Source organism: Grammomys surdaster, unplaced genomic scaffold (assembly GCF_004785775.1).
Source record: "Grammomys surdaster isolate TR1022 unplaced genomic scaffold, NIH_TR_1.0 147, whole genome shotgun sequence".
NCBI classification, from domain to species: Eukaryota; Metazoa; Chordata; class Mammalia; order Rodentia; family Muridae; genus Grammomys; species Grammomys surdaster.
In genome coordinates this window covers 2,443,814-2,457,068 of record NW_021604605.1, presented here as the reverse complement: position 1 = coordinate 2,457,068, position 13,255 = coordinate 2,443,814, and the positions used below count along the sequence as shown (strand labels likewise).

The 13,255-nt window shown below is 41.1% G+C and overlaps 1 protein-coding gene across 1 annotated transcript in view; it reads right to left on the bottom strand.

Moving 5' to 3' along the window:
- Frmd7 (FERM domain containing 7) overlaps positions 1-13,255 on the bottom strand; it is a 45,677-nt gene that overhangs the window by 14,706 nt on the left and 17,716 nt on the right. Inside the window, exons 2-4 of the mRNA XM_028765024.1 lie at positions 5,360-5,464; positions 4,527-4,569; positions 1,575-1,653 (exon numbers count right to left, since the gene is read on the bottom strand). Coding sequence (XP_028620857.1) covers positions 1,575-1,653; positions 4,527-4,569; positions 5,360-5,464 — 227 coding nt within the window. The remainder of the gene's footprint in view (positions 1-1,574; positions 1,654-4,526; positions 4,570-5,359; positions 5,465-13,255) is intronic.

Genomic DNA, 13,255 nt, shown 5'->3' with positions numbered 1-13,255 from the left:
GTCAGAGCACAACCTTGCATCTCTGCTTTCCACCTTATGTGAAATAGGATTTTCTTGTCATTTGTCACTACCTACATCAATTTAGATGACTAGCAAGCTTCCAGTAATGCCTCTCAGCTCACTGTAGAAGCACTGAGATTATAGATGTGCCCTGTTCCTAGCTTTATGTGGGTTGCAGAGATTTGAATTTAGGGCTTCACAATTGTGTGGCAAGTACTTTGCCACCAAACTACCTCTTCAGTCCCAGAGCCTACATTTTGGTGAATAAGTGTATAAGAAAGACTCCACAGTATCTGCTTTCTTGTCCAGAGCAAAAACCAGTTCCAGTATTTTCTTTTATATGTGCAAAAAAACCATACATTATCTACTGGGAGTGTTTCCCTGTATCAAATATAATTTTCTAGATTAAATTCTAGAAAATGAGTTATTTTCTAGAGTAAATAATTATTCAGTAGCTTATGCCCTGAAGGTAATGAATGTAGTAAAAGATAGCTAGTTGCAAGTGATAAATGAAAATTTAGTCTGAAGAAACTTGTCAAGCAGTTATCCAGTTCATGAAAGCTTTAAGTATTATGTCCTTTCAAATCATATGTGCCTCTAATGCACTAGAAATAATTCAGTTAAAATGGTTATTTTTATAATATTCTCAGAACTCCCTGCATTGGTCCCAAACAAGGCCTAATTGTAATTTCCACAACAGGTAAGTAGTATTCCTTTTAGTTGTTGCTGCTGGGTTACTGAATGCACAATGGTCTACATAGCAAGCTATCTCAGCAAGTGGATGACAACAAACAGATTTTGAGAGAATTAGGGGAGAGAAGGAAGACAACTTGTGCAAAGACCTCACACCAAAGGAGAAGTTAATGTGCTCCATGAGGAAGGGCCAGATGCCAGGGAGATTAACTCTCAATCACTGTGATTTTTAACTCAGCCAGCTTTAGTTTCCAGGACATGTTCCTCATCTGTAATCTAAAAGAGCTAGATAAGAATATTTCTTAGGGGGCTAGAGAGATGGCTCAGTGGTTAAGAGTACTGACTGCTTTTACAGAGGTCCTGAGTTCAATTCCCAGCAACCACATGGTGGCTCACAACCATCTGTAATGGGATCCAATGTCTTTTTCTGGTGTGTCTGAAGACAGTTACAGTAAATTCATATGCATCAATAACCCATTAATATTTGGAGGGTACAGCCAGCTTCTCCTTTCTAGCTCAGTGGGTCTCCACCTTCCTAATGCTGTGACCCTTTACTATAGTTCCTCATATTATAGTGAACCCCCAAACATAAAATTATTTCCATTCCTACTTCAAAACTGTAATCTTGCTACTGTTATGAATTGCAATGTAAAAGCCTGTGTTTTTCCAATGGTCTTAGGTGACCCCCATGAAAGGATCATTTGTCCCCAAAGGGGTCATAACTCATGGTTGAGAACAGTTGTCTAGTCCCTCACATCTTGTACCAGAGAGTGATTTAAACCTAAGCCATGCAAAGGGGACTCAAAGTCCTTCTTTTCATCAGTTGCTGGAGAATGGGGATTCTCTAGTAACATCATTCAGCACTTAGTGAAACACTTTACCTTGTGAGTTCTTCCCGAAGATGTCCAGGGTCCACTGGGAAAAATTTCACCATAAATTTGAAAACAACCTCCTTAGGATCTTAAAACACAATATCTCCATAAGTTTTATTTAAATTATCATTACAACAGCTAAAATAAATCATATACACACACTCATGCACACACAAACACAACATGCATGCACACAAACATGTGTATACACACACACACACGCACACACACACAGATACTTCCCTCCTATCTCCAATACTCCTTCCCATAGACTTATTTTACATTTCAGTTTTTCACATGTTTACTGTTATTTCTGGATTGTGACACTATGTGAAGAGCAATTCAGAAAGTCTTCCAACTTATCTCTCTTTCACATCCTGTATCCCACTGAGTTTCTTTTGTAAAGATGTGTCCATGTGAGGCCCATCCTGTCCCTTCTTAAGAAGTGAGAAGAAGTGAGACGTTCAGAAAGATTATTTACAATTCGCTGTCTGTGACCGTTCAATCCTGCCTGAGAAAAGAGTCTAGCTTCAGCGCAAGCACATGAATGGATGCCTTACAGATTTCATAAAATGAAGTGGAAACTTAAGGGTTCTTTGGAGAGTCAGTTGTATTGGAAGGTGTTTGGCTGGGACAAAGAACGTGAAGGAGTGTTTTCCTGAAGTGGACACAAGTGAAATGTTAAGGCAGATTCGTGAGGGAATGTTTGGCTGAAGCAGACACAGGAGAAATCGAGTTCTGCTAACCAAGTACATGAAAGGATACATGATGAAGGATTTTTCACTAACAACACACATGTGTTGTTAGCCTTATATTGTGTCCGCCTTACATTGTGTAGTTGAGCTCCATTTCTCAGAACTCCAGAGAGCAAAACACGCTAAAAAAAAAACTTCTTGGGCTGATTGGCAGAGTGATGTCAGCTGAGAAACCCACTTGCTGAGGCAAGACCCGTGGAGGACATGTGATGTTTGGAGGGAGTATAAAAAGGATTCAATGGCCTGACTGAGGCTGAGCTAGGCTTGCTTATAAAGCTAGCTGTACAATGCTTGTTGGTCTTGCATCTTCACTAATCTTTGCTTCACTGAGAGAGCCACAGCTGACACCTTCTCTTGCAGTCCTCCCGGATCCCTCCTGCTGAGACTGAGGCCTGCCTCTAGGTAGTGCTGTCACTGCTGATTCTTGTTTGCTATCCCTATCTGGACTCTACCAAGCTAGACTGTTGGTGTATTATCTGTAGACTGAACTGCTGATTTCCTGACAATACAGATAGGATTTGCTCCAAAGAATGCTTTCTAAACCACTTCCTCCATATCCTTTCTTTTCCACTACCTCTGGAGCATGGTAGGCTAAAAGGGAGGTTAAAGCATTTAATAACCATCATTAAAAATCAGCTCTTAGGGCTGGAGAGATGGCTCAATAGTTAAGAGCACAGACTACTCTGCCAGAGGTTCTGAGTTCAATTCCCAGCAACCACATGGTGGCTCACAACCATCTGTAATGGGATCTGATGCCCTCTGCTGGTGTGTGTCTGAAGACAGCTGCAATATACTCACATAAATAAAAAATGAATTTAAAAAAAGTTCTTAAAAAACTAAAGTTAAACTAAAAGGAATGAGAAACAATATTGATCAATGTCTCTATCAATCTTAAAATAGATCCCTGAGAAAAACACATCTACTTATTTTCACACCTACTTGAATTTGATAATGAGAAACTTGAAGCTGGGAGTGGAGCTCAATGGTAGAATATTTTGCTAGCATGCACAAGGTCCTGAGTTGCATCCCCAACAACCAGCAAAAAAGAATAAAGTTTGTTAGATCAAAAGTGACCACACACAAGTAGCAACAGTGTTATTTATTCAATATATCTTTTCTGGTTGCCTTTCATGTGCCAGATATTGTCCTAAGCCAATACTGTGAGCTAAAAGATACTCAACGTGCTCCCAGTTTCATCGGAGAGACAAATAATTAAACAGACCAATTTGAGTACCACCAAGCCTAGGCTGAGGAAGCCTTTCCTTGAGGAGTTGATAGCTAAGTAAGTTACCAGGGGCAGGAATTGAAATGGATAGTGCCAGGGACAAAGCACTTAGGATAGAATCCAGAGCTTTGCATACCATGCTAATAAGGTTGAATTTTAAAGGTAATTAGAGATCCATGGAAGTATTTGAAGCAGGAAAGAGATGTGGTCTGGGTTGTATATATCACAGTCCCTTGGAGAGTAATATAGATGCATAATTGGAGAAAATCAGTTCAGAAGCTAACGGAATTAAGTGATATAATCACAGAGTTGGAAGACGTAGAGTCACAAGATGCGTCAAGTTTTGTAGGGCAGGTTAGAGCAAGGAACTAAGAAGAGACACTGAAAGAAGGTCTCCCAAAGTGTTAATTAAGACCTACTTGCAAAATAATACCTGTAGAATTAGTTAAATGTGCATGTCTCTGGACCTTTGTCCCAGGAATGAGGTCCAGGGATTTGTCTACATTTTAACAGAAAATCCAGATGAAGCTGAATCTCCATGGAAATGTGAGAAGCCATGTTCCAGAGTGTGAGATACGGGAGTCACTTGAGCATAAACTGAAGCAAATGATAAGGCTTGTGATGGCGTGAAAGAAAAGACTCTTCAAGCAGAAGGTGAACATTATTGTAAATTGACATTAAGGGTGCTTGAAGATTCACAGCATCAGAGAGGGAGATACATGCAATCTGCTGGTGACATAATTACCAGAACTCTTCAGAGGTACTCCAAGATCCTGCACTGTGAGCTGCTTTCTTCATCTCAGACAAAATTAAGATAATTTTCTCTATTGCTAAACTTACTGGACAGATGAAGGGCTGATGTAATCTATCCAACCCCTACTCTTCCCTCTTTTTGTAAGGCAAAGAATTGCATGGGACTGTAGAAGTATTTCTCAAGTATGAACTGAGGACTACACCCCTTGAGTGATCTTCCATACTTACTTTTGACTTGCTTCGTTATGGGCTTCAGAAGTTCCAACCAAACCTGTAATAGCATCAGTGAAACACAGCAGCAGTGAGCACAGCTTTCTTTCTTTCTTATTTGGTACCAGATAAAGGTCAACGTCAAATGAACAAACACCAGAACTATTTAGATTTCTAAAGATAGTTGGAAATAAACAGCCATGTCGAAGAGATTATGTGCCTTCACCATTCCCAGTCAGCCCCCTCATAGTATCCCTGTAACAGTGTATGCTGTGATCTATAAACTCTGTTGTTCACATCTCAATCACTGCTTTCTTGCCTTGGTAGGATGCTAGAAGTGTCACAGGCAAAGCTCATGAGTGGCTACAAAGACTCCTATAAAGACATTTGATTTTACATTTATGTCTTACATTCCCACTACCCTTACCCCGACTCCTGCCAGTGCCCACTTAATAATGAGCCTTTCTGAGAAGGTGCCAGCTTACATATATGCCAAGGGAGGATGCAGCAGAAGAATCTTGTGAAAGTCGGGGCCCCTAGAAACAGGGCAAGAAATCTCCCTAAATACTAATGAGGTCAAGAGTCTTAACTCTAGGGGTTGAAGTCCAACATGTCGAAGTAGATAAAACTTAGATAGTTGGTCAAAGAATAACAGAAAACGATCATGAGGCAGAAGAATTTGTTTGGCAAACCAAGGTAACTCAATATACAAGGCAGGAGAAGGGAGGACAGTTTTAAACACAAGAATGTTGTAAGGGATAAACAAGTTTTGCGTTTTTAATCTGGGCTTGGGCCAACTGCATTTGGAAGCATTTCCAGACACTCAAAACCCTGTAGTAAAACCCACTTACATTATTTCCAGAATGGCTGCAGAATTCTAATCCAAAATATTCCTTTTCAGCGAGATTGAGATGGCTGCAGCTTAGATTAAAGAGTGCCTTTCCAGATGATTTTTGCTAAACAAAACAAAGAGGTTATGTTCGTTAGAATTCCTAACATGTGAAGTGTGATAAAGCACAGAAGCAATGCCTTTCTTCAAGCCCCCATCATTTAGAAGATCTGCACATCCCTAAAGATATTGAGATCTTTACAGACACAGACAAAATCTACCTCCAGTTGGTTTTAGCCACATCCCTAAAATCTCCTTAGATGAATGGCAAGCCCTCTTGGAAGGGATAGCCTTGCATGTAACTATGGCTAGATCTGCACATTTATCTGTCTCATAAAAGTCCTTAATTCATTTATCCCAGGCAGCTTGCAAACTGACAAGATGGTTTAATCAAGATGTAAATCTGACCCTACCACAGCCCCCGCTTCAAATCCTTCAGGGGCTGTCCTTTGAGTAAAGCTTCATTGCTCAGCAAGGGAGGCTGGTGGCCCCCTCCTCACCCTGCCAGCTTGCCTCTCCAGCTGCATTTCTTGACCCCTCTCCCTGACACATAGCCCTCCACTAATCTCAGCCTGCTTGCAATTTCCCCGACATGTCAAGTAGCTTCATGCCTCTGGAGGCTCCATGCCTCCAGACCTCTGCTCATGGCGTTCCGTCTCCATAGTCTGTTCCTTTCCCATCTTTCTTTGGCTTGGCTTACTCTCACTCAGGCTCAGATGCCACTGCCCTAGGAGAGCTTTCCTGATGCCATCCATATGGAACAAGTTAAACCAAGGGCAGAGCCGGAGTTCTCCATCGTCCTGGCTTACCTCAACCAGGACACATCTAACCCTGCTTGTCTTCCTTCTCCCTTATGAAAACCTCTTTCCTAGCAAGGACCAGCCTCTTTTCCTTATTACTCCCCAAGTCTAACTAGAGCTTGATGTACAGTAGTGGCTCTTGAGTGTTTGTTGTTATAACAGGAAGTTGACCAAATTCATCACAGGAGTACTTTGAGTAAATTTCATTTTGTAGCTTTGCCCTCATACAGCATATTCTGGTCACATAAGCCACACATATTTTTCTTCATAAAGCCCACACACGCTGTGAGCACAAAGTGGTGCCTATGTTGGGCTTCCCTGGGAACAAGCACTTTGAAGAAGGCTCTGTGCAAATCTCTTTGAGCTCAGTGTGGCTTTAATGGCCACCATCCCTGAACCCAAGTGTCACTGTTGTGGGGAAAATGCTGATGGGAAAATTGGGCCCTGGCTGATAGGCACAAAGACAGGCTGCTGAAAACCTCTAGTTAAACCAGAGTCACAGGGCTCCAAGAATGCTGAGAGAGAAGCCAGGTGTGGGTGCACGGAAGTGGAGCGGGAAGTCACTGAGCCATAGAATTAACAGCAACCATGAGAGGGCAGAGGTCACCATGAGGCAGTGACACACTGAGCAGAGCCTACATCTGCGATTTAATAGTTTCCAGGAAGGCAGCCCACCTCCCCACCACTTCCCTCACTGACCAAAAATATGCCCCTCTCCCCCTGCCCTTCCCTCCACTTGGTTACATTGTACAGATCTCCAATTTAAGATTCATTTGGGTTAACCAGGGTCCTATTTTTAAACTCAAATAGGCCACAAAGGGCAAAACAGATTGCACCCCCTCACACCTGGAGAAAAGTCTGCTGGGCTGAGGGAAGTCGAGTTGGATTTGATGTGGGAGATTGTGTTAAAGCTATGGTCCAAGAAAAGGGAGGCAGGCTTGGAGGTGGATGTGGGGGTGCAAAGGCCAGGGGAGGTCTGATGGGAGGGGAGAGTGCTGGCTAGGGGGGATGGGAGTTGGGGGTGTTTTGTGCCTATGTGGCAACCTTGCCTAGGGCAAGTGCTGACAGACCATTCCAGACAGATGAAATCGCTCCTATTTTTAAAGTCCTCCAGACAAGGAGCTGCCACGGGATCTTTATTATGAAGAGAAAAAAAAAAAAGAATTTCTAAAGGGAGAGAAATGACAGCAGTACTTTTTCCAACACTAATGAAACATTTCTGTCATGAGGACTAAATTCTGCCATAGACTCCAGTTTCTTTGCAAACAATTTTTAAAACTTGAGATAGTCTCTCTCTTTTTCTCTCTCCCTCCCTCCCTCCTCCCTTCCCCTCTCTTTCCCTCCTTCCTTTCTCCATTTTCTTCTCTCCCTCCCTTCCCTCTTCCTTTTCCTCCTCTCTCTCTCTCTGTTTATTCTGATTTTCCATTAGGGTACTTACTCCTTATCAACATACCAACACTACCACACTCTGTGACACATTTTTGTATACATGCGTTTACATACTTAAATGCTTCTGTGGTCATAAAAATATATAAAGGCATTCATGGAAGGTTTTCAAATAAGGCTTTCTTTTCACTCCCGTCCTTAAGATCCCCTACCATGTTTATTACTATAATCCACTGATGCTTCCATCCCTGAGAACGTTGCCAAATGGTTTTTGAAGCCTTTGACATTTTTGCAATTGGAGTCTGTGCACTCCTGTGGCTCCAGCACTCCACCCCCTTCTCAGGACAGGCATTTCCCTTCCTAGTGTACGTTGAAATTGGCCAGCCTTGTGGAATGTGTTACATAATAGGTAGGCTTTTGGTTCTGTCTCAACATGCAGCTTTTACTTTTTTTTTCTACCATTACGATCCAATTCTTCAAAACTTGCGTTCTGATTTCTTTCTCACAATATCTGCTCATGTATGACTTTCCTATTTTCTCCTTTAGGACTTCCAAGGGTCTGCCTGCTTTTGTTTCCGCTGGCACATTATAGCATTCTAACCAAGCTCCTTGGTAGACCTCGGGTCTCTGCTATCACCCAGTCTCCTTCCTCAAGAAACTGATGCTCCAGTCCTGATTTTTGTCTTGGTCTCATCTCCCTTGGGTAACAATATAGCACTGCTGGCCTTCTAAACAGAACTTTGAATTTTGATGTACCAGAGGCCAAAGCTAGTGTGGTGCATATGTTAGCTCTACCACTGGGCTCCATCCCTAGCCCTTGTATTATTTAAGCAAATGTCTCAGGACTTAGTTATAAAATGTCCAAATTACTGGGTCATAACCACTGGCACTGATTCCTGGGGACTCCAAACTCATCATTTCATACAGGCAATAATATTCTTAATGCTTCTAAAATCCAAGTTACTCAATATCCTGTGTACCTCGAGCTGACATAACCAGTTCCTTAAGAAGCATCTGAGATGTAGTTGTTCTCTACTTGCTTTCTGACTAATGAATTGGGGCAAGTCATGTAGCCCGTAGATTTATCTACCCATTCCAACTATCTGAAGACAAAATCCATGGGTTTGAATATCTAGCTTTAAGCACTGTGCCTGGAAAGATGGGCGTTCAGTATTCAGTTAGTTGACCCAAACATTTAACTGGATTGGTGCATGTTAGTAAGATGAACCCGCTCACAAGGAAAAGAAACAGTGTGTGAGCTTTAGGAAATGAGTGAACCTTTTTGAGCCTTGCTTTAATAGCCTATGAAATGGAGATGATAAAACTATTATCTCAGAGGGCAATTATGAGGACTAAGTAAGATAACTTACAATTAGATCTTAGTCTAGTGCCTGGCATACCATACAAGCATGTAAGTATGTAAAGAAAGTGTGGATAGCCTATGGGAAAATACAGTCAAATGAGTCTAGAATCCTACAAACCAAACTTTAACAGAATTATTATACTTGCAGAGGGAGTAGGAATTGGGCAGGGGAGTGTGTTTCCTTTGATGTTTGCTCTGTAGATGGCTGAGTATTTTTAGATAGGGAAGGCCAGTACAATTTCTCTTGACCTAATTCCAGAATGCAGACAGTGTTTTCCTTTCCCTCTTTAAGACAATGACACATGTCATGCTATGAGAAAAGCTGACAGTCAGTCGGACACTCATATTAATATGAGTGTGTATGTTAGCATACAGCATCAAGTTCCATGCTTATCAGTAACTATTTTCTTTTCCATAATTTGGGCAGTTCAACTTGTTACTATACTCAACAACTTAACTGAAGTATATGCATATAGTAATTCTGAACAGTAAGGACTCATTTCTATGAATGTTAAAGCAAACCTTATAAAGATTACATAGGGCTCATTCCCATGTGCTGTAAAATGTATTTTAAATATGAAAGGAGTGAAATATGAGAGAACTCTGCCCTCAATGTTGTTTCCCAAACATCTACATTTTATTGCCATATTAAATAGAGCAATATTGGAAATGGTAGATTTATGTGATTGGAGGGAAAAGGACAAAGAAGAGCATAATCTGAAGTCCATACCTACCAGAAAGGCTTTGACCCAATGGAGAATTATTGTAATAAATATATACATATAATACATATGTATATATCTGAATATATAAATTATATAATTTATAACATTAAATATATTATATATAAATGTATAATTTTATTAAAATACATTTAAGCTATTGGTGCATATGTGTATATAATTTATTACAGATCTCTATTTCAGCAAATTTTGTCAGTTAACAGCCTGACAAGCACTTTAGAAAAGATTAAGAAAGAGATTCTCACATAACCCCATGGAGGGCATACTTTAAGAATTTAATTAATATAGACAATTTAATTAGGCTTCCAGAAAAGGATATATTGGAATAAAATATAACATTAACAAAGTATAATAGGTTATTTTTCACTTTTGCCTTTTGTTATATTTTCTAGAGATTTCAATAGATGTAATTAAAAATTAATATGCACAATATTACGTGAAGTATTTTACAGATATTTTCATTTCTATTGTTGGCTCTAGCACTCAAAACAGTTCTTATACTCTCATTAGGAAATTGTTCTTGATATTGTAAGTGATAGTTGCTTCACCCTACTTTATGTTCACACCCACCTTTTATGTCAAAATATGAGTCTTTTGTGTGTTGTGTTGTATATATCATGACTGTGAAACTTAAACAATAGAAATGAATGTTCTTACAGTTCTAGAACCTGACTCCATAACACGAAGGTGCTGGCACAATCACATCCTGGTAAGAGAGCATTTTCACCAAGTCTTCACAAGTAGAGAATAGGGGAGAAAAAGAGAGGAGAGGGTGGAGTTGTCTCTTCTAGTGCTCATAAAGGCCACTAACCAGATTGGAGCAGAACCTCACCACTAAGATCTCAACTGTAGCTTCTAAAAGCTCTGTCTTCTAACATAGTCACATCATGGATGAGAGTTTCAACATATGAATTCTGCAAGGATACAAGTCAATCGATAGCTACAATGCAGCTTGACAATCCACTTTAATTATTGTATTTGTGTGTGTGTGTGTGTGTGTGTGTGTGTGTGTGTGTATACACATAATATATGTGGTGGGGATGGAGATGAAAAAACAGTGTTTGTGGAGTTGATTCTGTCTTCTCATGTTGACATAGTTTTTCTGGGAACGGAGAAGAGATTGCTAGGCTAGCATGGCGAGCATTTTCGCCCACTGAGCCATCTCACTGCCCCACCAAGTTACCATATCTGTTCTTTATCATTTTAGCTTTGTTTTTACTTGTTTGGGGAAATTGTCTACCCATGTAACCCAGGCAGGTCTTCAACTCAAAACTTTCTAACTTAGTCTCCAGAGGGGCTGGCTGGAATTACAGATGTGTAGCACTGCTCCAAGCTCCAGACTCTTTACTTTTTCCAAAGGCTAAATGAACTCGCAGACAATGAGAACTTGTAAGCATTTTGAGAAGAATGCACATACAGAGGGACCAAGAGGAGTTCTAAGAGTGTGCTGAGCACCCACAGGCCTAGGGGTGGGCAGGATGGCATAGTAAGAATGTAGGTTTGGCAGCCCAGACACATCTGAGACTCGTTTTGACTCTCCTCCTGGGAGAGGACTGATCTTAAGCTACTTCGTCTCTCCTGAGCTTCAGGTTCCTTCATTGGAAAACAACACAATCAAATGCCAGACACAAATGACAAGTTATTATAAATAAGTCCATTAATTTGTAAGATGTCGAATCAGCACATCTAAACAGACAAAAAGCAAATTCATTATTTTCAGGGTCTGGGGGCCAGGAGGGATGAATGAGCAGTGACTCTTAGTTTGTATAAAATTTCTTTTCGGAGTGATTAAAATGTCCTAGGATTACATAGGCTTCGATGATTGTGCAACATAGACAACTGTTATAGACCATTTATCTGTATACTTTAAAATTAGGAATTTTCTAGTATTTGAATTATATCCCAACTTCAAGAAGTATGAGTAGCTCATGAGAATATTCTCTTGAAGTACTTCATAGGGTCCCTGTAACAAGTACTTTACAGAGTATCTGTTGACCATATAATTTATCAACCATGCTTGGATACTTTTAAGGTTGACAGGGGTCACTAATAATAACTAAAGTTTCACAACAGGCATAATCCAGACTGTCCTGGACAAACTCCGGTGTGTGGTCGCACAGCACTTAGCATTTGTATCACTTACAAGGTCTGTTTTTTTTTCCGAAGAGGTGGTATTTCTTTATGTTATCAGAATCTGGATCTATGTTTGCCATAATGATAATGAATGCCTGCTGCTCATTTTTACACTGGCAATTGAATGAAAGATCTTTGTGCTCACTCCATCCCTGTGATTCCATTTGCATTTGTAAAGCCTGTGACTGGTGAGAGCAGAGAAATGCTTCACCAGTCTTAACCTTGTCCTTCCACTTAACTTGACTCCAAACACCCACCTCACCCTCCTTTAACACACTCCTCTGTTATTTACTGTCTCCTCGGGGTTCTTTTGATTTACTTTGTCTTCATCCAGTCCATCCTCTAGGAGTTTATTTTGGATCCATTTGCCTTTGTCATTATGCATATAGCCTTACCCACTGCGACCCTCTCCATCTTCCTTTCAGTTCAGAACACAGTGTTGAGACCCTGCTCTGTACAAGGCGCTTTCCTACTCTCCAATGAGGCTGGAGGGAGCAACATACAGGCATTGCAGCAAAGGAAAACAGACTCGCAGGCAATATAGGCACGCTGACAATCACAGCAGAGTGAAAGGCCAAGTGTCTTGAGATCGGAATGTAAGCTGGGTCAATATGAGATCTCATTGAAAGCACACCTACCCGCACAAAAATGTGGGAATAGGTAGCACCAAGGGACTCCTGGCAGAGGGGGTGCTCAATAGGGCACAGAACAAGAAGTGGCAAACAAAAAAGCCTCAGAAGCAGAAAATACTAGAAATTCTTATCTAGACAAGGACCCACCAAGCAGTTCGCTGTTATTAGGAAACTACGATTCGGTCGGTAGAAAGGTGGGCAGAAACCAAACACTCCAGAGAGTGTGTTTCCTGGCGTATGAAGCCAAGCCCCTAAATGTGGGCCCCAGGGAGGGAGGGAAAGATATGAAGGACTTTAAACAAGATTATTGACATGAAGTCTTGGTTTAGAAATGCAAGGCAGAAGGTAGAGCACAGTGCCCCAAACTATGAATTCCACATGACTCCTGAGGACACCTCAAAAAGCACACCTTGATTCAGTAGGGGCTGCCAGAGCCTGAAGGTTTGCGTTTCTCACTGCTCACGGGGAGGTGGGGGACAGGGTGGAAGAAATGCTGCTGCCTGAGACTGCTTTGAGAAACAAAGGTGGAAAGCAAACTTTAGGGTACTGATAAGTGGAGACAATAGATGTGAGGTAAGGCGGTAAGCATCACGATAGAGAAAAGCCAGATGATAGCACCACAGAGGTCACAAGAGCGCGGAAGCAGGGAAAGAGCAAAGTCTATTACTGCTGCCCCTCCTACCAGGGTAAGGATGTGCAGACACCACCCCTAAACTGGGATCACATTTTGAAGTGTACTATGCTTTCCTTTTCATTTTCTAAACTGCTTTGTAAAAAAAAAAAGTGTGTGTGTGTGTGTGT